Source organism: Syngnathus typhle, linkage group LG6 (assembly GCF_033458585.1).
Source record: "Syngnathus typhle isolate RoL2023-S1 ecotype Sweden linkage group LG6, RoL_Styp_1.0, whole genome shotgun sequence".
Classification (NCBI taxonomy): Eukaryota; Metazoa; Chordata; class Actinopteri; order Syngnathiformes; family Syngnathidae; genus Syngnathus; species Syngnathus typhle.
Genome location: NC_083743.1, coordinates 10,268,950 through 10,296,942, shown reverse-complemented (window position 1 = coordinate 10,296,942; position 27,993 = coordinate 10,268,950). Strand labels below are relative to the sequence as shown.

The following is a 27,993-nucleotide window of genomic DNA, read 5'->3' as shown; positions in this document are numbered from 1 at the left end:
CAAAAATGTACTGTACATGTTGTAACCTCTATAGTACAGTCTTGGCAGCCTGTTTCTCCAGGCCATCGGTCACCAACAGGGTACCCGCAGGCACCAGGTCGTCCCCTAGGACCACATGAGTAGCGCATAGGTCTTTTCTAAAAATATCTCACCAGCAATGGCACTTGGAAATTTCCTATAAGAATGTCGTGGTGATTTTTCACAAATGTAAACAGTAGCAGGGATAAAATATTTGGTGTCAAAAAGCAACTCTCCAAAATAAACACTCACACAGCTGCGTTTTGAATTGTTCCCACTAGTTTCACCGGTTACCAGCCAATCACAGTACGCAAATGCTCACACGCACAGTCATGCCCATGGACAATTTAGTGTGTTCAGTTAACCAACATGCCCACTCTTGGAATTTGGTAAAAAGCCAGAGTGCCCGGGGGAAACCCAAACAAGCACTGAAGAGAATATGCAAAGTACACACAGGAAGATTGATTTTTTTTTTCATTGGTCAAGAAAAAATATGTCATAATGTGAAAATCTTTGCTCTACTCTAATTACTCATTGGGGCAGCCCATCAAAAATGTAAAATGACTTTAATTTATAATAGAAAACGACAGCATGCTCTGCAATTGACTGGCTCTTGTCCAAAACTCGTTTGGGCTCCAGCTCACATATGAGCCCCATGAGAACAAGTGATACAGAAAATGGAAGGATGGAAAATAACAGCGTGGAATTTAAAATGAAATCCCACAGCATTATAATTGTTCTTGATTTTGCATCCAAAATGTTGAAATCTATAGGAATACATATTTTTAATCAGGACAGTAATTGAAATATGAAGGAATCCGATGTTTTAATTGTAAATAAACCAAGTGAATAAATTGCCGTACAGAGAACATTCATTAGGGTCCAGGAATGCAAATGTGCACATAGGTCACAGCCCATCTTTTATAAACACAGCATAAGTGGAGGCACGTGAGACCGTTATCGTCATATTTATGGTCATCCTTAATACGCTACGCAGATTTACAATTCATACGAGCGTGATGTATTCCTCTTAGTTTTCTTATCTAATCCACTCGTATGACCTTCATATTGCTAAGCAGGTTTCATGTGGCTCTTTCTGATGCATATGACATAAATATCACATATTCAACCTGACATGCCCTTTAAAGCAGCCTCTTTCGAAATGGCTGGTAAAGCACATACACTAATGTTAACATCGTGAGCTCATTGTTGCTGATCTGTGAGCGTTTCTCTTTGGTTTACAGACCCAAGCATCTTTTCAACAATTGAGCTTCCTTCTTTATCCTCCAACCACACACTTTAAAAAAGCGTCTCAATGAATTATTCAAAATGACTGTCAGAAGCTCTTCTTGGTTTTGTCCAGAAAGTCAGCTTAACTCAGATTTAACATCCCCCCCCCCCCCCCCCCCAATGGCCAGTGGATATTAAAAATGGTAGAAATGATGGCAAAAACTTCATTTCCAACCAAGGTAGTATTTTTTTATTAAAACCTCAAAAGAAAAAACAAAAACATCCTGAAAATTAACTGGAGAATGGTGTATAATTTTCTTTTGATTATTATTATTATTTCTAGGTGATCAATATTCGATAACTTAAATCAATATTCAAAATAGACCTTTGCACCATTCCCTATGGTGTAATTCTCAGAGAACAGTTTATAAGTGCAAAATAGCAATGGAAACTAGTACTAATAATGAAACTTTAATATTATTGCAATGCATTCAGAGCAGAAGAGGCAGTAGGCCTACACCACCAGAAAGTAGGCCTGCACTCCCCCCATCTCCATCTCTCTTCCATGTGTTTTATATTGAATACAGTGTACTTGTGATTAATGTCATTGTTGTTATAGAAGAAAATAAGTCATCCCCACTCCCAAATTCCACTGCTATCACTGAAAATCGAGTCAATTTGTAATTTTCTTTTCCCAAATGGGTTTGCCAGATGGGGCACTTGTGTTTCCTTACATATTACAAAGGAGAGGACAGTGGATATCAACCAGGAACTGTACTTGCTGCTTCTGGACAGTGTCTGGATCCTCTGGTGACAAGCACACATATACAAGCCTCCACAGAGACATATATTGTATATATCTGAAGAGTCGTGCATCCCGCCAACCCGATCTGAAATTATGTACATGTTTCCAGTCCCAATCACAGTCTTTCCACAAAGACATATTACACAAATCTACTGTGCATCTCTTTCCTTATGTAATCTCCCAACTAGATCTCATTACCAAGGCTTTAAACCTTCAATCCGTCACTTTAACTCCGACCGCTGCCATTTTGTTTTGGGTACACGGATGATGACGCACACAAGTTCGTACCGTTGACCATGCCAGGAAAAGTTGGGGTTACATATTCCTTAATGCATCTAGCAAACCAAGAAAGGTTTTCTTGCATGCCAGACATTTTCTTTTTCTGTCCTTTTTCTTTCTTAGCCATAAGTTTAGCCCTTGCATCTAATTTTTTTTTTGTATATTGTTTCATGTTTGCAGTTTTATTCTTTACTAGTCTGTTAATAATTGAACCAAATTTTTGCATTTCGACTGTTAATGTTCTCGCTTACTTGCTTAGTGGTGGGAACCTGAAGGTCCAGGGCTGCTTTGCTAACTCAGGACCTGCACTTGATGTGATTGACCAAATCATGAATTCTGATTTTCACCATAAAATCCAGAGGGAGAATGTTAAGGCATAATTTTATGACCTCAAGCTGAAACGCACTTGGGTTTTGCAGCAGGATATGATCCAAAACACCCCAGCAAAACGGATTAAAAAAGGTTTGGAAGTGGCCTACTTAAAGTCTAGACTCGAATCAAATTGAAAGGCTGTGCTTAACAAGGCCTTGCTTTTCTTTTTACACAGGTAGCTTTGAATATTTATTATTTCTTCATTAATAGAAAAACCATTTAAAAACTGCATTTTATGTTTATTAGTTTAAATATCTGACCAACTGAAATTTTAATTTGACTGATGATTATAAGATTCAAGAGTCAAGAGTTTTTTATTCGCCATGTTTGAGCGTGCCAAACAAGGAATTTGACTTCGGTAAATCACAGCCTTTGTTCAACATTTCTTTTGCAGGATCACTCCATCATAGTTTTTGTTGTTGCTTTGGCAATTGTAAAGTTTAGTTTTTTCCATTAGTACACATTTTCACTGCTTCTGCATCTGTTGTCCTATCTTCTGTTTTCACCTGTTGAACTTGTGTTTCAGCCCACACACGCCATTACTCGCCATAATTGGCATCAGTTGTACCATTCCTATACGTTCACTCTACCTCCTCAGCTCATTTGAGTCGACTTATTTATATTTTTCCTTATCTGTCACCTTTCCTTGTCTTCTTCAAACGCTTTCTTCCTCTTAATCTACATCATGCTAACTTCTTATCATCTCTACTGCACCCCCCCCCCCACTCTCTATCCAAGCCCATTATTTTCCATTCCTTCATTTTCTGATAAACAACTGCTGCCATCACCGTGCAGTCTGTGCAGCATGTCACTAAGTTCCTCGAGGTGTCCATGTTAATAAAACGGTGACCAAGTAAACAGCAAATCCCCTCCTGGTGACCCCAGTCTTCTTTTGCATGGTGTTGTTTAAATTGTTTTTACTCTCTGACTACCTTTCTCTAAATAGGACATCTGCGTGTCAGCAGCCGTTTGACATAAAATGTTGCTATGAGCCACATGTCCATTATTAATTCTTCCCCTGTAGGTTGATGGAGTGGTAAAAGGCATGTAGATGGACAGATGGGTCAGTTGCCTTTTCCGAAAGTAAATGGGCATGTCAGAAAGAAGCGTGAAAAGCAAATTACATCCATTGTGCGACAGGAAAACAGTGTGCCTGTTATATGACCCATCCATGTATTTTCTGTACCACCTAATCTGGTCAGGGTCATGGGCAGTTGGAGTCATTTAATTTATCAAGGCTTTCATTATGATCCAATAATGTTCAGTATTTCAAAACATATCTATAGATAAATAACTCTGACCAAAACAGTGTTTTATATTTGATTTATGTTTTCATACAGCTCTTGCAGTGGATCTCATTAGATTGTGCAAGTGGTCATAATGTTGTAGCTGTTTGCTAAACACTGCTTCCTGTGCTTTTAAATGGGACATGTGTTTAGTGATGCATGTGCACAGATTGCCTGATAGGTGGAGATCAAATAATGTTTGGGCCGCATGAGGTTTGGGGAGTGTTTCCACAGTCTCCAGCTACTGAGAGATTCAAAACGAATAGCTCACTGTGCTTGCGCGCGTGTGTTGGCTTTGCTGACAGAAAAAAACTGGGACAGATATCTGACAGAATTTCTTCTCTCTTAAATCAGTGCACAAAATGCATGCATACTGAGTTTGCTAAATATAATTTGCAATGACTTTGTCATCTTCATATGCCCTCTCTAGTGGTGTTATTAAGAAACCAATGCTTAACTGTAAGTACTGTCTATGTAACGTTGTTGTACGTGTTTTTGATACGTTCAATTGCCTAGAAAGCATTATTACTGTGATTCTAAAACTCAGTACTTGGCTGAGTACCGACCTAATTAGCAACATTACAATACAGTAGCGTAGTAAGCCCACGTCTTCATCAGGAACAAATTCCAAAATCTGTAGATGTTGTTGTGTGACACAGGGACGTATAGACATGTAGACAGCGATCAGCAAACACTATGTGATAGGCAAAATACGTAAGATGACAGCAATGAATCAACCAGAGGACATTGCGGTTCATGTAAAATACGTAGGCCGGGGCGGTAAACCAATCAGAGAACTGTACGTAATACATAGAATACGTACCTCCGCCGCAATTGATAATTATATCAAATTAAAATGGATACATTCAGTTACAGAAGATGCGGACTTTGATGAATTTGCGTATGAATATCGATTAGCAATAACGTGAGTACAATAGAGTACATGGTCAAATAGTAGAATAAAATACAACCGAGCTCACGTCTTGCTCCCATGACACCTTTTTGTCATGACATGCATGCGTTTTATAATGCTGATTAAGTACAGAATAGGCCCTTAGGTCTGCATCTTTTAATTTGAAGCGCTTTATGGTACAGAAAATACGGTATACTATAGATGTTTGGAATAATCAGAGATTAATTAATTCATCATTAAAATTTGAATCAGCCATCATTTACAAGCAACTCACATGACGCGAAGAACATCACTGAGCACTTATTAAGAATGACTCTCGTTAATTAGCTTTTAGCCTGCATACTTCAATATGAGGTATGAGGTGTCCTCACTGATGGCACACATGGGCGGTGCAACAAGAACTGGGGAGAAAAGGGTGGGGTAGTCAAAGAAAGAAAGAAAGAAAGAAAGAAAGAAAGAAAGAAAGAAAGAAAGAAAGAAAGAAAGAAAGAAAGAAAGAAAGAAAGAAAGAAAGAAAGAAAGAAAGAAAGAAAGAAAGAAAGAAAGAAAGAAAGAAAGAAAGAAAGAAAGAAAGAAAGAAAGAAAGAAAGAAAGAAAGAAAGAAAGAAACAAGCTCTGATACTGAATTCACAAGCAATGCGTGACTGTTTTCTCAGGTATTTCATCCTCAGACTTTTTTGATAGATTTCATTATCAAACGAATTGCGTGAAGCATGTCAAGAAAGCAATGAAGTGCAGCGTGAAGTCAATGAATATGGTTGAGCTGCACGGATGGATGAGGGGTGAAAGAGGGAATTGAGAAGACATTATGGGTAATTCAGAAGGAATATATAACCAGGGTTAGATGGGTGGAAGACGGATGAAGCTGGATGCCGAGTTGAAGGATAACGTTTCATGAGACATTCATTAAGATGAAGCGTTGTTTTCACAGTCAAAGCAACATGCTTTATGCAATCGAATCTAAGACGTGTATTAAATATTCCATTTGCAGTTGCACGAGAAATATATAGAAACCAAATTGTTCTGACCCACACAATCTATTTTTTGCATTAAAATCTAAAACATCAGCAGTAGTACCCTAAATGGCAGCACTCCAACTCAGGTAGATCAGATGAAGTGTCAAAGTCTTTACAAAGATCCATTTGCGTCCCTTAACGTTAGATCAAATTCAGTGGAAAAGACATCACGATGCTGCGTCTTAATTTGGCTTTAAAGTGACTTCCTAAGTTGCATCAAAATAGACCAACTATTTTAAGCGTATTGATGTGGAAATTTGCAGCTATCTTGGTAAATAAATGGGCCTCAATGTCGGCCTACCATATTTATATATTTAAATTAAAAAAAAATTATATATATATAGTCACCACCTAATTTACCTAGCAACAAAATAAGGAGAATTTTTTTTTTCCACTCCACCTGAACACTGGGTCAACTCAAGATTCAGCTTAGTCTCTAAAAGCCCGTGGCTATCACCTCCAATACTAATCCCACCTCTTAATAGCTCATGAGCTCATATCACATTCTGGGGTCATTTGTCAATTCTGTCGAGAGTGCAAGCCGAATGAAAAAGATTACAGCTGCTGTGTGTGTTAGTGTGCTCTGGTTTGCCTAACAAGGCATCTAACTGTAAGAAAAATGTAAAATGTAAATTTCTGCGGTGAAAAGGAGGTTAAAAGCTTGAAGCTACCGAAATTGGCCAATGAGCATCTGAGACCATGCAGGCTGCTGTATAACTTAATGAGAGCTGCCGAAATAACAGACTGCTTAAGAGGCATCCTAATGAGAATGCTTTGCTATTTTTGTGTGTTTGCGTGCGTCAGTGTTTGTTTTTTTGAGTGTTTTTTTAAATGCATAAGAGAAGATTTTGAGTTTGAGATGTTTTCATATTGTTTCAAACACATGACTTTATGGGTTGACTTAATCATACACAGGTAGTGTGTGTAACACTAAAAAAATTAAAATGAATTCTCACAATTGTTGAAGCCAACCGCCAAATTTAAATTAGTAGAGTTTGGCTCATCTCCATCATTGTTCCAGTTGTGTTTCTGCGGCAGGAGGATGTCATGGCAGTAATCAGCTTCTCACGTGAAAGACTAATAAAGGTTCCTGATTTAGTAGGTGAACTGAAGGGCGGGCAGGGTTTACAGGAGGAGACAAAAAGATTTGGGAGGTTACATAACTCTCACTGTCTTGACTAAATTTCCTCAATTTACTGAATTAACCAATTGCTGAAATTGAACACAATTTTTAGAATTATTAATACAGCATGAATTTTATTTGACCAATGTATTGCCAAAAACAAGAATAGAAAAGAATTGTTTTAATACAGACTCTTTCAATTACAATGAGATCTTGATGTTGTAGTATTTTGAAGGATTTTTTAAAAATTATTTTTAGGATTCTATTTATTTATATATTTATTTTTAAGATCCAAATTAGGAGAAAAGTAATTTTTCTTAGAAATGAATTTCTCATAATAGGCAAAACATACATTAATTAACATTATTATTAATCATGGGCCCCATTAAAGTACTTATTATTAATCATAAGCCCCATGTAATATTAGATTTCACATTACAAATTCAGTATGTTAGAATTAGACCTGGAAAAAAATGAATAAAAAAATCATAATACAGAAATGTTATTCAATCTTTCAGAAAACTGGTCAGAGAGAAATGTGCATTTTCACTGTGCGAATTTTATTCATGGTAAATTATGTTAAAGAAAAAGAAATACTGCTTTTATGAACAGTGATCAGAAAAAAAAGTGGAAACCCATTACACAGTCAAAGTCCCATTATGAAGCCACAGTGGCGTGATAGACTGACGATTATCCTCCACATTGATGGATGATACCAAGAAGAAGAGAAATAGGAAGATGATTAGTTATTCATGATTTGCAGCTGGATCGTGGTGCCATTATTAATTTGCTGTCATCTCGCCATTTTCTCCACCTATTCTATTTTTGGCTTATTGAAAAGCTTAGATGTATTTCTGCACTGACTCATCTCAGTGGTGCTGACAACGGGGACAAGAGGGTAGATAAAGAAAAAATGTCGATGGAAACCATCACGACAGCAGAATTTCTAAATTTGAAATCAAGTGCTTTTACAGAAGTAGGTCGTTGAATATTGCTGACGTAGGGAAAACAAGGCTTTGGCAAAAGGAGGAACGACAACCTAAGAAAAGAAGACTTACAAAGGTTAATCAGGCAAATGAAAAGTAATTAGAAATGAAAGGATCTTCAATCATTTTGTGAAATGCTATTAGCAAAGCACTCTCATAAACATTCGTGAAACGCTCTGCTCTTTTGCACTTTTGTCAAGGGGAGCACTTCACTAGTGTTTGTAAAAAGTAATCCTGAATTATCAGCACCTCCCATGCAAAAGAGCCCCCATACTTCACTAAATCCGCATATTGTTTTTGGAAATTGCTCTTCAAAGCTAATGCTTCAAACATCTCATACTTATTCGAATAAGTGTGCATGTGAAAATCTGTGTCTTGTGGTCCTCATGGATGAAAGAAAGAAGGTCTCCCATGACGGTTCAAGTCAAGCAGAAAACGTTTGCGTTAGTTTACAACTTGCGTATAATGTATCATAGCTCATGTAACTCTTGCGGGGTAAAAAAGCCTTTTATTTTTGTTGAATTATTCATCTGCTGACACTCTGGGGTGGAGGTGGGGGGATGGCCAGTATAATGGGAATTCTCGTACAGTATGTACAGTAGTTGTTTTTCCAGGGGAAAACGAGAGAAGGAGAAATTCTTTACATAACAAGTAAATATAATGCATTTAAATTAATTCGATTAATTTAGAACAAATGATAGTTTACGTGCTGTTTTAGCATGTGATTGTGAATGCACATGAGTATGTTTAAAGGGTTTGGTACAGCAGGCACAAAAGTAACCTTGACCTTTGAACTCCATTTACATTCTGGAGCTTTCCCCACATAGTTGCAGTTATGAGAAAGTTGTTCTTGCACTGATAATGATGCGATGCGTGCATTCACTGAATAGCTGAACATGCACAAGAATTGAATTCACTTAGTATTCAAAGAGAAAAGATGAGATCAGAATATAGTTAATCCCTCTGACATTTTATGTGATTCACAGCTAACGTGCTATCCTGCGTGACTTCATCCTGATAAATAACTGTGCTGTTGTATAATTTTACAGCCTGGGAAAGGAAGAAGAGTTGGTCCAAAGTGCTGTTTGTCTCCATGGTAATGAATTCTGCCAATGGAAATCAGTGCAGATGTGTGAAAAAGAATGATAACAAGATGGCACGCTCTGTGCAGGCGTTCAGTTGAACACGCTATTCAAAGGTGCTTAAATCATGAGAGAAGAGATCAGGTGACACATCACAATAACAGTACGGCAGCGGAAAGCGCACATCATTAGTGGAGATTTGTTAATTAGCAGTGATGCCACACAGAGTTACCTTGAAAAAGGAGCTTAGTTACTTTACAGATTATTTACTTGAACAACTATTGTAGTTACTTTATTGAAATTATATTGCAAGTTACTCTATTAGTTACTTTTAGCAGCTAGCACTATTTCACATAAAAAATGACAAAGGATCATGTATTTCTTTAAATTAAAACACAGACAACATTTTTAACTTATAATTACATTTATTTAAAAAAAAAATAAAAAGAGTCTTTTTCGAGATTTCACTTGGCCCAGCGCATCCCATCCACTAACGGCTGTCCTGTCCTTACTACAGAGATTCAAAAACTCCACTTGACCTTATTGGAGCAAACCAAACGAACTCCAAAGCACCCCTGACAGCCGCTAAAGGTCTTGAGAAGGGTGGAGCAGCTCATGTATGTGTGTCTGAAAGCATAAGAGATGTGTATTGTACTTGTTTGTGTGTGTGTGAAGAATCAGTTGAGGTGGTGTGAAAGAAGGTGCAAGACAACCGGGGGCTAATGGCTTCCCCACAGGGCCTTCACTTACTCCAACTCACAGGAAAAAGTGGAAAGTCACAGGGGACCAGCAAAACCTAAGCCTTCTAAATCATTGATGTTTGCGCTGCGTTGGAGACATCTATATTTTTTAAAAAGTGATGAGGATGAGTGTAGAACAGATTTTGAAATTTTCTTGAGGTTGCAATTATTAGATTATTAGGTTTTTTTTAAATACAGCTGCAGGTTGTGTTGATGATCTTCAAATGACTCATTTTGTTTTAGTCTCTGCGACCCACTTTTGACTCTAAACACGCCAATTGAGCACAATAGCTCGGTGATCACGTTTACTCAGGTAGGAAAATTTCAAATTTCACATAACAAAACATTTTTCTAAAATATTAGTTCACAAACATGCTTTCAAATCTTAAAACTTAGATAACCAAAAAATGTAAGCAATAATATGACATTCCTTGAAACATTACATTCTCAGGCTAGGTCAAAGGTGCTAAATATCAACCTTCAAAATAAAAGGCTTGACCTCAAACTAAAAAGTTTATTTCTTACCCACAAGGTACTGACATATTTGATTACTGTGACGATTATGCCATAACTGTACTCTGTTGACCTACTTTTTCAGACATTGAAAAAAAATGCTGCACATTACAAGGTATGGAAAGAGAACTGCATTCTGTATTCCAGTGTTGGATACCCATTATTGTGAGTCCACAGACGCTCACGCTGGTTAACTTTGATATGCAAAGCTGTTCTTGGGCTGCTTACTACAACTTCCCGTGGAGACTGCATGCTGCAAATTCAAAGCCAGTATGCACTTTGCTCACAGCTTAATTTACTGATACAAATCTGAAATCCCAAGGTTGACCACTTGGGAAAACCCTCCTAAACATGCCACACCCAAATTGGAAAGATGCAAATGTGTCACTCTGAATTCAAGGTTTTAAGGGACAGGGAAAAATACTCTTGATAAATGTTCACATTCAAAGAAGAGTTTGAAATTTAAGGCCATACTGTTGGATGCCACTTTTTTTTCTTTTCTGAAACATCGTACTGTTGCTATATATTACAACTCATATTAAAAGTGGTAAATCTGCATTATTTGAATTATGAAAACACAATTTGTCAATGTAAACCTGGATTTTTTTTGCTTTGTAATTTGCCAGATTTTTGGAAGTGGACTCAAGCCCCGATCCCATGCTGTTCAAGAGTACTGCATATATGAAGCTATACATTCTTTATGGCTCGAGGCTTTTGAGCACTCAAAGGTCATACGACTACATGTTGCTTTCCATTTAATATCCATCAAGGCCTGGTAAAAGATTGATGAGTACACTCGAATGTTGAGTTTAAAACCACCCAAAGAGTTATAAAAAGGGATAGTAATTATTACTGTATGAAGAATTCCTAAGGGAAAGACTTTGATACAACTACATGAATGTTTTTGGCACTTGATAACAGATTTACTGGGGAATCAGTGAAATCCATCCATATTGCTTAATCGTCACTCTGGTCTGGGGTGTGGAGGAGCCTACCCCAATTGACTTTGCGCAAGAGGTGGTATACACCCCAAACACAATGCCAGACAATCACTGGGCCCTTATAGACAAACATTCATTCCATTATGATCAGCTCTGTATCACGCTTTATTATGCTATTATATACCACAACCCATTCTTGCCACTTCATTCAGCCACTCACTAGTCTGTACAATGACACATCTTCTTGAAAAGGCAGCGTGTGAGCCAATTTGTTTTTAATTAGTGCTATCAGCTCAGGAAGTGCCAGACATCTCATCATCTGTGTGTGTGTGTGTCTAATCTAAAATAGTACATTTGCTTACATTATTTAGAAAAACAGAATTAACTCATTGTTTGCGCTTACATTACCACCACCATGAATGTGAGGGTTTGATCATACACTAAAGCATTGACCTTTGACGTGGTTTTTTTTTATATTGCCATCACTAAATTTAAACAAACGCAAGTGTGACTTTGAAATAGAACAAAAAAAACCTGAGAAATAGTAGGAAAAATGTTAGATGTATTCTACTGTATTATTATTATTATTATTATTATTATTATTATTATTATTATTATTATTATTATTATTATTATTATTATTATTATTATTATTATTATTATTATTGCAAAATAAAATTGAAATCAATTATTGGTGACTGCCAAAGGCGAAAAAGAGCTAAGCCTGTAGCGACACCCTGTGGGGAAAACACAAATTACCTCATTGGCAAAGTATACATTTTCGACCCTCGTGCGTTTCTGTAGAAACACAATCATGTCTGCTCCCTTAGTGGTAAGTTACCCTTGACGTTACTCGAGTCCAAAATATGCAGCACACGTTTATTTCGAACGAAATATTTGTCATTACTATTTTAATATTTTTGCTGTGTTTTGCACATTCGTGTAGGGGTTTGTCCTGTTAGCTAACGTCCGTAAACATAGCCTGTGCTACAAATACGGTTCTTGTGCATTGCCATGTCGTTAATTGTGGTGGTATTAGTAACTATATTTACCACTGTTCACTAGTCTCTACTCGGATGCTATCTACGGTCATCTCGGCTCCTAGTTGCTAGGCGACCATGGAGCTCCAGCCCTGTGAGCTCGCCTCCCCTGCACACGAGGCTGCTCCTCTACCTCACCAAGCGCTTCTATGACGTTGAGATGCTTCTAAGATTGAAGTCTCTGATGAAGAGGAGAGGGCTAAAGACGGAGAATGCGTAAGCAAATGTTCATAAAACAGTAGGCAACTTTTTTAACCTTCACCAGGGAACCTAACAATTAACAATTGTTCGGGATAGGGGCTTTGGATCTGCACATTGAAAACTTCTGAGAAGGTCAAATTAATTTCACCTCTAAAGGTTAATTGTGAGATTTTACTCAGAAATTGCAAATGTGATATTTTCTGAATCATGACTCTTTGTGTCTCTCTCAGTTACTACAGCTACACCCAGAGCCTTTATGGAGCTGACATTGCAGCAGCCTACTACACTTTGCGTTTAAAGGGTGGATTCCGGTACGTGCCATTTTCCTTTTCCGTGTATGGAAACGTGAATATAAAAGAAATTCTCCCTCATTGAGGACATGAAAGGATGGTTGCCTCATCCTTCGAATGACAAGCAGTGAGGTCATTCTGCGGGTGTCGCTGTCTTGTGTGCTATATTGTTGATTTCTTAATTTAAGAAAGAAAACCCCATAATGTAAAGTAAACCTCCCAAGCCTTTTTACAAATCTGTCATGTCTCCTCAGGTTTGCTGGCCATTCAGAATGGTACCGGGCAGACCATAAGGGCAAGTTCAATTGGGATTTCTTGAATTACAAAGACACACCTCTCGAGGAAGTAGACATGAGTTATTCAGTCATCAACTACATTGGACTATCCAATTTGGGTACTAGTCTTTCCCCGTTTCAGTTTTTGGGATTTTTCAAATACCATAATATTGTCCATCATTATTGATTTACTTCATCAGCATGTTTGGTGCTTTTTCTCTCTTAGAGGGGCAACGGTCTTTGCAGACTCTGTCCGTACGAGGATGTCCAGAGGTGGATGACTGGTTCTTGGCTAGACTCCACGTGTTCCAGGACTCTCTAAAGGAGCTGGACATCTCTCATTGTCCACGCATCACCACAGGCGGCCTGGTTGCCCTGAGGAATCTCAAGTAGTTCACACTCATGAGAGAGACATTCAACTAATTGACATAAATGTTAATTTTTATTGTATGTTCCTTTTTTTTTTTGGTGTAACTTTCTTATTGAAGGGGACTGCGGCGTCTGGACGTGTCGGCCCTTCCAGGGATTTCGACACCTGGCTTGGTGATCATCCTGCTAGAGGAGATGTTACCACAATGTGAGATCATCGCTTCTGGTTACGATTACAATTTAAAGCAAGTTGAGGAAGAGTGCAGTCAGGGGTAGAAAAAAAATAAAATCGCTTTGGTAATTAGACACATCCAGGATAAATAAAGAAAAATCACAAGTATTTTGTTGGTTTCAGTATGCATTAGATTATTCAGGTTGGATTAGATTATTCAATTATGTATTTGTTGGTAAACTGTGTATACAGTATGTTTTTAATAAAGGTTGATCCAATTCGATTCAGTATTTTATTTGTAAATGCATGTCTCTTACATTTTAATCTGAGTCTTTACAAGGCTAGCGTCATGGAGACAAATTGGATGTTCAGTTGCATTTATGGATATCAACTGTGACTGGGCTCCACATTACTGGGGGGGGGGGTATATTATATATAATATCTATCTATATATATCTATATATATATAGATATATATAGATATATAAATGCGCATTTCAAGGCTGAAGAAACACACAGTCAGGTAGGAACCAATGAAGCCTGTCAACATAATGAACACGGATGATGTATTTTGACGGACAACAACATAGGCGCACTAGCCAATGGCTAAGTACCCTAGTTGAAACCTGTCACGACGGTGTATAACCAATTTCAGGGTTAAAAGCGGTCCTTATTTAAACCCTTTTGTTTGAAAGGGTTCCATAGGGGAATAAATGTCTGAGGCACCAGGTGAGACATCTGTGATTTGACATCTGTGATGAACAGTGGCTCATAATATATACTAGGCGTGGTTTTGTTTCTCTCGCTAACCTCGACGTTATACTTGGAAAATTCCAAAAAGATCCATTTGAATTTGTTTGTTTTGCATTTTTAGAACCTCCTAACACCAAAGAAGGGGAGGAAACCACATCCGAACCAGAGGTAAATAATGATGAATACGTGAAAAATACAGTCTACGCTTGTGACAGCTGGCTGTCATTAGCTGACACTGCTAATCGGCTGCACTCATTTTTATGAAAGCAAGAAACGTTTTTATTTTATGGAAAAGATGGAGACTGAAACTTCAAATCATTCAATATACAATATCTACAACAGAACTTTTCCTACTTAAAGCACCATGACGCTATCTGATCGGGTAGTTTCTCGTGTATGCCCTGTGGCACGACAAGAAATACCTCAAAAGTGTTTCTGGATAATCCGGTATGAACATGTTATTTTTGTCTGGTTTGAACGATTCAACTGGTAAAATATGTGTCTGATAGGAGCCATCTGACGACAGCAGTGAGGAGGAAGCGACTGGAGACTCTGAGAGTATGACATTATATTGTTTATTTACTTTTACTGTTTATTGTCTGCCTAGTGAAATCAGTCTACATTATTTAACCATCATTTATTGATCTCTTATCCTGCCAGTGGACTTCCTGCGGAACTTGTTCTCCCGAAATCTTGGCTTCGGCTACCCAGAAAAGATTTTGGATGACTTGACTTTGGAAGGAGTGGCCAAATATATCCTGAGTGGCAAATGTCAGTCTCCCTTTATGTACTAGTGACCTTTATGAATATGTTTACTAAGAGATTCTCCTTACAGGTAAAAACATCATCTGTATGGCTGGAGCTGGTATATCCACTTGTGAGTATTCCACAGAGGAAACATTTAGTAGAAGTAGACAAGCATTTGGTAATAATGGACTGGTGGCCATCATTTGACATCTGTACAACTCCAGCTGCTGGGATTCCCGATTTTCGCTCACCTGATACTGGGCTGTATGCAAACATGCAGAAATATAATCTGCCCTACCCGGAAGCCATCTTTCAAATAGATTACTTCAAGGTCAGTATGTTATGGTAAAAATAATTAAATGACTACAACATAATATAAAACCATGAAGAATAACGTAATATGTACATTGTAACCCTATTTTCTGCTCACTCACTTGACTAGTATTTTATGTGTAGGGGCAATATGTTTTTGCTTTTCACTGACCCAGTTTCCTTGTTCTATCCAAGAAACATCCAGAGCCCTTCTTTGCCTTGGCCAAGGAGCTTTATCCAGGAGAGTTTAAGGTAGAGTGTAGGCCAAAATAAATACCACAATATCTTCTAAATGCTTTCAATGATATCAGCAATGGAATGGATTTTGGTGGTGATTGCGCTCCTTTGTTCGATTTTTATTTCAGCCGACCGTGTGTCACTACTTCATGAAGCTGCTGAAGGACAAAGGCCTCCTGAAACGCTGCTACTCACAGGCAGGAAAATAAACTCACTTGGAGCCTTCACATAATAAATTGCGCTTGCCACCCTGTTATTTTATCAACCTTGATGTGTTGGTGTTCATTTAGAATATCGACACCCTGGAGCGAGTGGCCGGGCTTGAGAGCGGGGATCTAATTGAAGCTCATGGTACCTTTTTCACGTCCCACTGTGTCAAATTCATCTGCCGCAAAGAGTACAACTTGGACTGGATGAAAGGTGTCTTTATACCATCTTTTGATTATTAATTTATCTGAGATGAACAAAAACGGGTGGATTTTGCGCTTTACTCATATTCCACAATATTGCAAAATTAATTATATAATTGTAATTACAATATTAATCAGAATACCATGTTTATAGTAGTGGGGGCACCTACAACGTATTACTGTAAAGAACATTTTTGGGTTGACTCCCACTTTCAAGGACATGTGACTTTTATTAATTGAGTTAGACTCATATTTTTGGGACTAAAATCTCTTTCCTTTCTTTGTAGAAAAAATATTTTCTGATGATATTCCCAGATGTGAAAAATGCAACAGTCTGGTCAAACCAGGTCAGTTTTTTTTCCTTCTTTTTCTTTTAATTTCTCCTTTTATTCCTGTCTTACGCTTTTGTTCTCGCAATACATGTGACAGATGTGTGTATTTACATTTCACATTTGTACAGCTATACAAGGCAATGATTTCAAAGTGTGGTATGCCTACCACTGGTGGCACATCATTGAATATCGTTGCAATCAGTTGAGCATATTGTTCATGTGTTCTGTAATTTACGATTGTCTCAGAGGTCACGAAGGTAACCAAGTATGATCTGTGAGTGAATGAAAGGATGACCAAGTGCTGAGCAATAAATACGTGGACTTAACTAATATCAAACACCATCTCATTTATTTAATATTACAGTACATTACTGTGACATTCTACAGTTTGAATTCCAATCATTGCGTCATCATTTTTTTTTCTTTCCTTTTTTTTTATTTTAAATACGAAGATATCGTCTTCTTTGGAGAGAGCCTACCAGTGCGGTTCTTCACGTCAATGAAGATGGTGAGTTCATGTGGTAGCTGTTTACACGTTTAGAAATGAGGTATTGCATAGTGTTTACACTCGTTTCCTTTTTACACCTCCAGGACTTCCCACGTTGTGATCTTCTTATCATCATGGGGACATCTCTGCAAGTCCAGCCTTTTGCAAGTCTCATTAGCAGGTATTAAGATTCCATCCTCTTTAGACTCAGATTACACACAGCAACTTTGCTTTTTATGCTTTGATTTTATTTTTTTTATTTTTTTACTTTTGCCAATCTTTCTTGTTTTATGGTTTTTTCTTCTTAGGGTTCCCAAAAGCTGCCCAAGATTGCTTATCAACATGGAAAAAACAGGCCAGGTGAGCTGGAGTAGTCTAACACTAGCAGTAGTAAAGTCATTATTACAATGAACAGTTCTAGGCCAGCATTACTACAAGCAGAAAAGGACCAGTAAGTAGGACGGTGACTGAGCATGCCTTTTGGAGCACAAACTAGTTAAGTGAGTACTGTTTAGGACTCTTGCAAACCGACAACAGTATCTGTTTTTTTCAGTTTTTCTTTTAGTTTTAATTAAGTGTCGTTAAATGCCATTCTTTGACCAAAATTATTTTTCTGTGTGCAGGGTGATCCTATGTTAGGCCTGCTGGGTTTTGGAGGAGGAATGGATTTTGACTCGGACAAGGCTTACAGGTAATGCATTTGTTGTTGTTTTTTGTTAGCATTAACGAACCCAGAAAGTTGACCAATTCATAGAAACACAAAAAAATGGAATCTGCATGGAAAATTTGATCTGGATCAGTTAGTTAGTTAGTTAGTTAGTTAGTTAGTTAGTTAGTTAGTTAGTTAGTTAGTTAGTTAGTTAGTTAGTTAGTTAGTTTGTTTGTTTGTTTGTTTTGCATGTATTCCCCAAATGGAAACAATTGTGGAACATAACTGGCCAATCATAGGAAGTGATCCATCCAAAAATGTTGACAGTAAAGTAACTGGAAATGGATGTCAAAACATTTTCACCTTGGTGGAGGTAATGGTTTGGTATTTAATATGTACCTTATAGTTTATACCAGCAGAGGGCGTCTAAGAACTATTGAATGAGCTCCATATAATTTCTGCAGGAAGGATCTGCTTTCCTAGAGTGGGTTTATAATCGATCTATTTCTACCACTATAACAAATAAAAATGATGATTTTCATAATTCCAGGCTTTCATCAAAAATACAAAATAGAAGATGGGCCAATGGACTGATTTTGATTTTAATGTTTCATTGATCTTGTTTACTTGGCCCCAGATGTTTGGTAATTGATCATGACAAGTGTTAGCGATACGTACACTTGCTAGTTGTCACAATTAGTCTGCACCATGACCATGATCCATCAGCCATATTACATCAAGAGCAAATTCTGTACATCTGAAGTGTCATCGTAATCAGCTTCATGGATTTCTTTGCAGCGGCAGTCGGAAATGGTTTAAACAGTTTCCTTCTGTTCAGTCATAGACATTGGATATAAATAGACTCTAAATCATTCCTCAAAGTTTTCACCATATTGGAGGTGGCAAAATGGACCATTGTTTTAATTTACTTGCTGCTCGGAGATGTAGCAAATGCTTTACACTCAAAGATGGACAAGATTCACTTGTTGAAGACTTTTGATTATATCTGACCATTGTAAAGTCAATTTATGAACAGTATAGATGATATTTTGTGTGTTGTCTCTTTCACCAGAGATGTTGCTCATATCAGTACATGTGATGACGGCTGTATGGAACTCGCTAACCTGCTGGGATGGAAGGTAAGTTACCGTCTACAGAAATATCAACTCGTTTACCTTCTCTTGTCATCTCTTATTTGTTTTCATATCTGTTTGTGCTATTTTAAACCTTTTTTGTATTGTGTTATACTAGCTAAATACAGTAGTACGGTTGCCCCACATTAAGAGATACTGGTATGGGGTATAAGTAGATTAAAATGTTTTCCTCTATTCTGAAAATAATACGTGTTAGTGCTAAAACAAAATGTGTCTGTCTACAGGCGGACTTGGAAGAATTAGTGAAGCGAGAGCATTCCAGGATCGACAGTCAGGACAAGGAAGCAAAGTCAAGTGAAAGCAAAGGTGCAAGCGCTTCAGCAGTGGTGTAAGAAGAAGTGAAGTCTTTTGGCATACTTGGCAGTTGTTCTTGATGAATTATGAGCTATGGATACAGATGAAAGTTTCAGTGCAGGCTTACATGCTCCCAGAATTCCTCACATGTCATGCTTTTGTAATTTCTATGCACTTAAATTAAGATAACTTGCTTCGGATTTTCTATGAATGATGATATGCTATCTCATATCATGCAACTCTATATAAGGTAGTCTGCAAGGGTTGTTTTTACTCGATAAACAGTAAGATTTTTCAACCGCTTTCAGTAATTTACATGAAGTTGACAGAATTTGTACAGTGGAGGATAAATACATTTACTACAAGAGTGGCAAGCTGGAAAAATCTCCAGATATGTTGGTGTTTGTTTGTTTCTTCATCAAATTATCTTCTGTTGGAATGGTCCTACGTAATTTATTCCTTACGAACAATGTCATTGTAAGTAAATGGAATGGATTGTTAATATATATTAGTGCAATATGATGAAGAAGTACCGTATTTTCCGCCCTATAAGGCGCACCTAAAAACCTAAAATTTTCTCAAAAACCAACAGTGCGCCTTATAGTCCGGTGCGCCTTATATATGGACCAAATTCCTAAATTCAAACTGGCCCGAAGTATTGTGTCATGAAATCAATCATAAGTGGCCCGCTGAAGACTATGAATCATGACTCAAAAAGACTATGGATCATTATTTTATGATTATAAAGTAATTTGTTCCGTCTGAAGTTGAAATAAAAAAGATAAAATGGAGAATTATTTGATTTGGATTAAAAATCTGACATGATGCATTAATGGTGCGCCTTATAGTCCGGTGCGCCTTATATAAGGATAAAGTTTTAAAATGGGCCATTCATTGAAGGTGCGCCTTATAGTCCGGTGCGCCTTATAGGCCGGAAAATACGGTATATATTAGAGGTTATAATGTCTATTTTTAACTCGCATGCATTCATTGTTTTGGTTTATATTTGCCCTATTCAATAACATATTGTGCGTGTTGCATGAAATAACACTGTAATTAGGAGTGACTAAGTATAACTATAACTAATATTGTATATAAAAAGTCATGCAAACTAATATCTGGCAATAAATTTTATCTTTGTAATTCATAATGTTTCTTCTGTTATGGAACTGTTAGTTAAGTTAACTGAATCGAATAACTTTGACCACCCTGCTAGAGCTTGCAAAAACAATCATTTACACAACAACATCTGAAAATTTACTCATTCATCCTACCAAGACATTTTGGAAAATTCTAGTCTTTCAACTCTGGAAGAAAATAGGGATAGGCCATTTTGTCTTCCAGCATGGCTGTTAGTTACTCTTGTGAAAAGGAGCCAAAGCGTAACGCTGTGACCATTTCATATTTTCTTCAGTCTTCACTTCCTGTGGGTAGACGCAATTACCAGGTGTCCCCAAAACCTTTCCGCGGGTCATGTATATCTTGCGTATAATTTTTTGCACTTGTTGGCTTCTAATAATTTTATAAATACATTAGTAAAATAACTAAAATTACACAGACTATTACTTGACTTGGAGTTTAATTGTCTTTGACTGTGGACATATAAAAAACTAACGACGTTGCTGCCATTTAAAGGAAAACCACGTTTGTCTGTAACCAGGTGCAGTACAAACAGTTTTTCTGTTCTGCGCAGACTTCCAATGCAGAGCTAACCACATGTAGACAGAACGTAACCATTTCACATTCTGCACTCTTATGTGCAACAATAGGCAGCAGCAGCATGAGCAGGGGACAAAAGATTCATCAGTGGGGTTCTTGGAAGATCTTTAACAAAACAGTGAGCTTCCCATTTTTAGTCTGTGCTGAAATAAATTGTGCCATACAGAAAGGAAGAAAGGATTGCGTCATGTGAAGGCTTTTGCAAAATAGACAGAAGACCAAGTGAATCATCATGAACTGAAGTTACTCAAAACATGTAAGTAGGATTCTTTTCATCCTAAAATCAGAACTTACCGAAGCTTTTTTTTGGATGCATTGTTTTGTTATTTTTGTGAATGTGCCTGATTCGTGCATTGCCTGCTACATACATGTGATACATGCATGTATTTGCAGGGAGGGTCACAGTCCACTTAATAGGCCAACATCCATCAGGAGGAGGAGGAGGAGGAGGAGAATGTCCCGGCTGGAACTCCTTAGTGGCTGTCAGAAAGCCTGGTTCCCAGCTGCACCCTGGGACAGAGAGCGGGCCCATTCGGCCCTCTCTGGAACACCCGCTGGGGTGAGCTGACACCTTACACACGTAACACACAAATGCTCTGTTACCCTTCATAATAGACAATTCAGTGAAACATGTGAAAAGTTAAGTCCAAACACAACCTCTGTCCACACATTAATTGCAATATGAAATTAAATTGTAGTAATAGTTTGCAACGGCGTAAAAGAATTTGGTATTATAGCATGATGACTTTTAAGATTTCATTATTTTATAAGGGTTAAAAAATACAAACATGTGATTTACACCTATGAAAATATATTGTCAAGTTTAGATAGGCCTATACTCTGTCATGATCAAGAAAAATAGAGCACTGGCCAACAGCACATTTTAATCAGAGATTAATGTGCGTCTCTAAATGCAAATCAGGTTTTTGAGCTATTTCCAATTTTTCTTTTTTTTTTTTTTTTTTTAGGATTGACCTATAAAAGCTTGTGCAATGTAGATTTTACCATGCATTGTAATTTATAGCTATGACATTACAGAAAACATCCACTCTTACATAGATGTTACCAAATGTATTACTATAGTACATATTTTATTGTTGGTGTGAAAACGGACATGCTAGCTTGACAAAAACACAGGGCCAGAAAAAGCTTTACTTGCATTTGTTTTTTAAACGTTATTCTGCGTCGTCATTGACTCACATGAATATATTTGATCACCATTTGTTACATTCTCTGCCCTTATTTATATGAAAAACACTTGGAAGTTTGCAACCAATATTATGCACTTCTATTCTTTTTTTCATAAACTGTGCAAGTGACCTTCCTTGCCCAGCCCACACTAAAAACGCACAAGTCTCAGCACTAAACAAAGAGTTCCCTTTTTTTAGTAGACATCCAATAACAGCACGTGTTACTTTCTGGGTTGATAGCAGAAGTAGTGTTGAATATAGGCAGGCTGACATCAATGCAATGCATGCTGAAAGAAGATGAGGACATAGCAAGGTAAATATTCCATACGTTAACAATGCCTTTGTCTAATTTTAAAAGGTGTCGCGTTGATATGTGCATATGTCAAGGGATTACGGGGAACAGTAAATCTGTTTCAGTTTAATGTCGAAGGAAATATGGGGAGCTTGTTGCGCAACTACAGTATTATTTCTATCGTGACTTGCACCCGTAACCACTGCTGTGTTTCACATTGCACATAAGCCACTTCCTCTGTCTGCTTGTGCGAAACTAACACATGCAACACGTTGAAGTGATGTAAAACACAAGATTAAGATTAAATTAAATACAATTATGGGGGATCAATGTTGCTGTTAAGGAAATGGGACCTTATTGAGATGTTTGTAAAAATGATCTTTATCGTAATTTGTTTAGAATTTATTTGGAACTATGTCACTATACGTATATCATAGTCTATGTAATGTCATCGGGAGAACAAAATGTATTCCGAAAATACGTCAGTCTGGACAATGACGAGTTAACTGCCATCAGTTTTCCCACTTTTGCAAAAGCCAGAGCAGCTCATTTTAGATTCTAAATACATATTTACTGCACATGCCATATTACATCTATTATATATGATGCCTCTCTTGATGAACCGATTTAAGTGAGAGCCCTCAGAAAAAGCCAAATCTCTGGTGTTTATTGAGAAACTCAAACACGCTAATGAGCGGGACCATCAAGGATCAAAGCTTTGTGAATATCTGTTAACCCACAAAGTGCGGAGAAATTTGAGATGCTTGTGGGACATTTACCGTGCTCAAGTTACAGCAATCGGTTCACTTTCAAAAGCAAATGAACCTCGCCGTCATCCTTTCTACTTGTCTTCTGTTTTCTCATTGCTCAAGTGGTTCTTGTCACGGTTTTCCTAAACCACCAGCTGAAATGAGTCATTGTCTCCCTCTAGAGTTTTGTGGTTGTGAGGGACTGTGTGACATCACTGCCCAAGTTCCTGTGCGTGTCTATGGGAGTAGACAATGAAGTTCTTCTTGAGTACCATATCACATGCGCAGCCACAGGTATGGACAAACTTGCTCGCTGATCAGATCACAGTGTTAGGAGTATGTCGGATTGAAAAAGTGAGTTGGATACATAGCCATCAATTTTCCTTCTTCCAAAGAGGAAAATAACCACCGCATAATACTTTTTATTTAGCAATATTCAAGCTGAAAGAAAATCTCCTTAATGGTATTTCTTTTTTAGTTCATGAATGTTGTCCCAACATGTGTTATAGTCTAATGGCATCAAAGTTTTTCTGAAAAAAAGTTGATTGAGTCATAATTTGCAAAAGTGCCCCCCCTCTTTCAGTTTCACACTAAAATAATTGTGTGAAAATATGTGGTTAAGACCTGTCTTAGCCACTTGACACCTTTATATTTACTGGTAAAGGACTGTGTTTATCACAAATACATTTTTTTGTTAAGGTTTTATCCTGTCCATTATTTCTCTGTCAGTTTTTCAGCTGTCCGGGTCTCGTCTTTGTTTTTCTGATTTGGCTAAGCTGGTGTTCTTCTACTCTTTGACCAGGTGAATCTTTATTTTTTTTTTATGCCTTATTAATACTGTGACCTAAAAATGTGACCCCTTCAAAGTTTAAAAAATCGAATCCTGAGGGGGAAAAAATTATTTCAACTGCCTTCTATCTTTTGTTAGAGACGTGTTGGCTCTCTGTCTAAGGATTCCTTGCTGGATGGACAATGTGACTGAGCGCACCAAAGATCATCTTTCTCAGCTTGAACCCGGTGAGTCTTGGTTTCATTGTCATGAATAGCTGAGCAATCAATCATCTTTTCTAATGAATGACCAAATACACTTCTGAAATGCAGAAGCCTGGCTCAGCAGCACGCCGCCTGACCAGATTTCTGATGAAATAACGCACATGGAGCCGACCACTGTCATGTGCGCCATACAGGTACCATGATGCTTCGTTTTTTATTTATTTTTTTTAAATATAAACTCCAAACTACTAAGCTGTTCAAACTGTGCACCTATGTATGTTCTCATATCCAAATGCCATCCTCTGTTCTTTTTGCACATTGTCCATAATGCTTTTAATGCTATTCATTGGCTTACGTGTTTCTCTAGCTGACCTCAACCAATGGGGCATTGTGTGTCATCAATCCACTCTATCTTCATGAACATGGTGATGACTGGCTTTCATATCAGGCAACTGGTCTGCAGACATCAAATTACAGACAAGAACGACGCCTCAGTTCCACTCGAACATGGGCTGGAGCGAGCCTGATGAGCAAACGAACCGTTTCCTTGGACCAGGAATCTTTAGTTGCCACTACTGAGGGCTCAGGTAGACATTTTTTTTTTTTAACCTTCAGTCAGTGTTTTATAGTGTGATTTGTGGACTATGCAAGTGGATGATCAGCATAGGATGAGGGGCAAACAGTTTATTAATGTTCAGGAAGAGCCAAAAGGTATACGCAGCTTGTTTGGAGCACAGCAATTTGCTCTAACTTCTTTGTGTGTATTTAAATAATGGAAATATGCTCACGCCAAAGCACTCCAGGGGGTACCCCGCCTCTCGCTCAAAGTCAGCTAGGGTAGACTCCAGCTCACTTGTGACTTAAATGTGGACATTTCCAGAAAATGCATGCAAAACCCCTCCCTCTTTGGCCTCTGTATAGAAGACACACGAGGTGAATACATTTGTTGATCTGCTTGTTAGACAACAGCAAGTTGTGCAAAATTACTTAAATATTGAATAGTTGGACTTGGACATGCATTCAAATGTTTGAAGATTATGTAAAGCATTGTTTATTTTCACACAAAAGCCAAACATCTCTTAATAACTGTGTAGTTTTTTATTATTTCCAGGATTAATCCGAGCCAAATCAGAAGAGTCCCCGCCATCAGTGTCTGTCCAAGAAGGGGTAGTCCTCAGGCATTCCAGCAACAACTCCACATCGAGCGTTTCCAAGAGAGCCAGCACAGGGAGCTTACCTCTTTCCCCAGAGCTGCTGAACCGTGGCAGCCATGGGCCTCACACCCCGCACAGGGTGTCCTGGATCGAGGATGGACTGTGGCCACCTCCAGCCCAAAGGCCCTCTTCCTTTCTTCAGGCTCCATCGCCTGAGCTCGACTCGCTGTCCATTAGCAGCATCGAAGAAGAGCAAGAAGAGCAGTCGCCAAGCCCGGCGGCGCACCAGCCGTCGGCACAGCGGCTGGCCGACAAAGTCATACATCGCTTCTCAGCAGTGGGCCAGGCTCTCGGCAGCCTGGTGTGTCAGAAGAAGAGGTTGACCAACCGCGTGTTGGATCTTAGCGAGAAGAAACGTGGCTCATTTGCAGATGCTGCGAGAGAATTTGTGGAGGTGACGCTGCAGAGAGGGACTGACCCTGGGGGCTTAATGGGGTCAGAGTTCTTACAGGAATTGAGGTCATCGCTTACTTCGCTGAGGGAGACTCTCTTGGACTACCCTGATATCCAGGCACTGCTGGACAGTATGACCGACTTTAGTGACTCAGAGATAGGTGAGGCTGTTGTTTTTTTAACATTTTTTTTCTCCCGAGAGGTTCAGTAGTTTTAGTTTTTAGTTATGTGGAATGGCATTACAGTAATTCATTGTGTTTCAACGTGCTTTGGAAGACAAAATGTTATGTTTAACCTCTCAGTAAAGTCCAATATATTTGAAGAATATTCTGAGCAATGTGAGAGTTTTCATATTTTTATGGGTCTTTTTTTTAAATTTACAATTAAAAATAAATTGTAATCGTTGTTTTTTATTTTAACATTCATACATTGATGCTACAACAACTACTAATTACAATCATATTCGTACTAATGATGATGATATCATCATTACGTATAAGAGGGACTACAGTTTAAAAAAAAAAAAAGCAACATTTGAAATGATATTTTACAAGGATCATATGCACAAATGACTCTTGGACAATTTTACTGCCTTTTTGAATTGTCAGTTTCAATCTTCTAATATTTCTATCCGTGTGTCATTTCTTCAGACTCCCTGGTAGAGATGTCAGTTCATAAGGTGGCCCTTAAACCCGTGTCAGCTCACATCTACTCTTGCATTTCCATTTGGCGCACCAATGATGGCAGTCTACAACGACTACAGAACAAACAGCGTGCTTTGGTCGACAACGGCGTGGAGGCGCTCGGGGGCGCAGCTGGAGTCGGTGTTCCTGACTCAGTCACCCTTGAGCGGATCCAGCAACGGTGGTTGAGTATGCACGAGGCCTATTCCCCAAACAAAAAAGTCCGGATCTTGCTGAAAATCTGCAAGAGTATCTACCACAGCATGAGTAGCAATGCCAGCTCAGGTAGCCTGTTGTTTGCTGTCATTTTTTAAGAGCAGGGAAAATCCTTCCCTTTGACTCAAAGATGTCTTTTCTTGCAGATGTGGTGTTTGGAGCTGATGATTTCCTGCCTTGCTTGACGTGGGTGCTTTTGCGTAGTGAGCTGGTCAATTTGCAAATAGACACCGACTACATGATGGAGCTACTGGACCCCACACAGCTTCAGGGAGAAGGTACGGAAGAGACAGTCACACGTAAAAGCAGTGCAGTAATAGCATAACACATCGTCACTTTTTTTCATCCCCTCATCAACAGGTGGTTACTACCTCACAACCTTGTACGCCGCTCTCTACTACATCAGCAGCTTTCAGCCACGCTTGGCCGCCCGTCAGCTTAGTGTGGAAGCCCAACACTCTCTCAGCCAATGGCATCGCAGGCGCACCCTTCACAGCAACCAATCCCGTCACAGTTTGCGACGACAGACCATCCGCAGACAGACGAGTCCTAAGAAGTCAGTGCAGGCTGGGGAGACCGAGAGCGGGGATGTACACGAAAGTGGCAAAGATGAGCCACAGCAGGAAACAGAAAGCAGTGCAGAGGTTGAAGGTCGAGAGGATGGAGACCAGGACACTGAATGAAGCTTGTGCTTTAGAACAAAAACAAAGGACATAGGATTGAACATAATCTGCGTGATGTTTGCAAAACTTGCTTAACCACATAAAAGGCAAACTGTGGCTTGTTCATCTTGAATTTTTCTCTCCAAAGTAGGCTCTTATAATAATCCATACTGCAATTCTGAGTCTGTACACTGGATACCAGCTTTGTCTGTCACATAGTACAATATATCTGAATAGGAATAGGAAAATAGGAGATAGTAAGAATAATCTCATAATATAATTGTCTATCATATGTCAAATTACAAACTATTGATCTTTTCAAACTGTATGAATAGACTGTCTTTACATTAATTAGTGGATGATTCATCCTTAATGTTTCAGAGAAAATGAGAAGCGTAGATTTATTTGCTACACGTCACTTGCTTTTGCAGTTGCAGATCTCGAGCCTGTATCGTGGCCCCTTCTGGTTTCAGTATGACTTCTGGTTTTTATGTTGACTATATCTGGTCCGTAAGATGTTTTGAGCTTCCACAAAATTGCCCCATCCATCAATCCATTCGTCCGTCCTTCCATCCATCCCTCCATCCATTCATCCATTCATTTTCTGACCCGCTTATCTTAACAGGCGCATATTTCTGCCAGAGCCTGTCTCTATGTAAGTATAGTGGAAACACAAAAAAAGCTCTCCGTGTGGTTTCATACTCCCTCTGTAACACTACTACCACACACACACAAAAAAAAAAAATCACACATTGATGTCATTGACAGTTTTACACTTTCTGGAGGCACACCATTCCCCTTATTTCCTCTGATTCACCACATACACGCATGCACGCGCACACACGCACGCACACAC

The 27,993-nt window shown here is 38.4% G+C and overlaps 3 protein-coding genes across 7 annotated transcripts; all 3 read left to right on the top strand.

Moving 5' to 3' along the window:
- Window positions 1-12,066: 12,066 nt before the first annotated feature.
- On the top strand, window positions 12,067-13,934 carry dmac2 (distal membrane arm assembly component 2). The gene is made up of 6 exons (XM_061280971.1): window positions 12,067-12,136; window positions 12,370-12,560; window positions 12,776-12,856; window positions 13,090-13,229; window positions 13,337-13,499; window positions 13,599-13,934. Exons 1-6 carry the CDS (start codon window positions 12,119-12,121, stop codon window positions 13,753-13,755), a joined length of 750 nt encoding a protein of 249 aa, XP_061136955.1. The 5' UTR covers window positions 12,067-12,118; the 3' UTR covers window positions 13,756-13,934.
- Window positions 13,935-14,216: 282 nt separating this feature from the next.
- On the top strand, window positions 14,217-20,176 carry sirt2 (sirtuin 2 (silent mating type information regulation 2, homolog) 2 (S. cerevisiae)). Its single transcript, XM_061280657.1, has 16 exons — window positions 14,217-14,380; window positions 14,526-14,572; window positions 14,914-14,962; window positions 15,065-15,175; window positions 15,240-15,281; window positions 15,376-15,482; window positions 15,659-15,715; window positions 15,829-15,897; window positions 15,991-16,120; window positions 16,398-16,457; window positions 16,895-16,950; window positions 17,034-17,110; window positions 17,238-17,289; window positions 17,553-17,620; window positions 18,651-18,717; window positions 18,957-20,176. Exons 1-16 carry the CDS (start codon window positions 14,365-14,367, stop codon window positions 19,062-19,064), a joined length of 1,116 nt encoding a protein of 371 aa, XP_061136641.1. The 5' UTR covers window positions 14,217-14,364; the 3' UTR covers window positions 19,065-20,176.
- A 525-nt stretch (window positions 20,177-20,701) lies between these two features.
- On the top strand, window positions 20,702-27,254 carry rinl (Ras and Rab interactor-like). 5 transcript variants are annotated; one of them, XM_061280652.1, is made up of 11 exons: window positions 20,702-21,001; window positions 21,139-21,304; window positions 23,159-23,270; window positions 23,706-23,778; window positions 23,905-23,993; window positions 24,078-24,163; window positions 24,418-24,556; window positions 25,081-25,737; window positions 26,227-26,544; window positions 26,622-26,753; window positions 26,836-27,254. In XM_061280652.1, coding segments are annotated over exons 1-11 (2,097 nt in total). In that variant the 5' UTR covers window positions 20,702-20,999; the 3' UTR covers window positions 27,159-27,254. The 5 variants fall into 5 exon arrangements, with proteins under 5 accessions (XP_061136636.1, XP_061136635.1, XP_061136640.1 ...); XM_061280651.1 differs by having other exon boundaries at window positions 20,704-21,001; window positions 24,337-24,556; XM_061280653.1 differs by lacking the exons at window positions 20,702-21,001; window positions 21,139-21,304 and adding an exon at window positions 21,714-22,248 and having other exon boundaries at window positions 24,337-24,556.
- Window positions 27,255-27,993: the final 739 nt, after the last annotated feature.

Bases quoted from the DNA above. Each gene is read 5' to 3' on its own strand.
- dmac2 (XM_061280971.1), top strand. The intron at 12,857-13,089 runs GTACGTGCCATT...ATGTCTCCTCAG, and splicing joins CGTTTAAAGGGTGGATTCCG to GTTTGCTGGCCATTCAGAAT. The intron at 13,500-13,598 runs GTAGTTCACACT...TTCTTATTGAAG, and splicing joins GTTGCCCTGAGGAATCTCAA to GGGACTGCGGCGTCTGGACG.
- rinl (XM_061280651.1), top strand. The intron at 23,779-23,904 runs GTGAATCTTTAT...ATCTTTTGTTAG, and splicing joins TTCTTCTACTCTTTGACCAG to AGACGTGTTGGCTCTCTGTC. The intron at 24,164-24,336 runs GTACCATGATGC...GTGTTTCTCTAG, and splicing joins CTGTCATGTGCGCCATACAG to CTGACCTCAACCAATGGGGC.
- sirt2 (XM_061280657.1), top strand. The intron at 14,573-14,913 runs GTAAATAATGAT...TGTGTCTGATAG, and splicing joins AAACCACATCCGAACCAGAG to GAGCCATCTGACGACAGCAG. The intron at 17,290-17,552 runs GTGAGCTGGAGT...TTCTGTGTGCAG, and splicing joins ACATGGAAAAAACAGGCCAG to GGTGATCCTATGTTAGGCCT.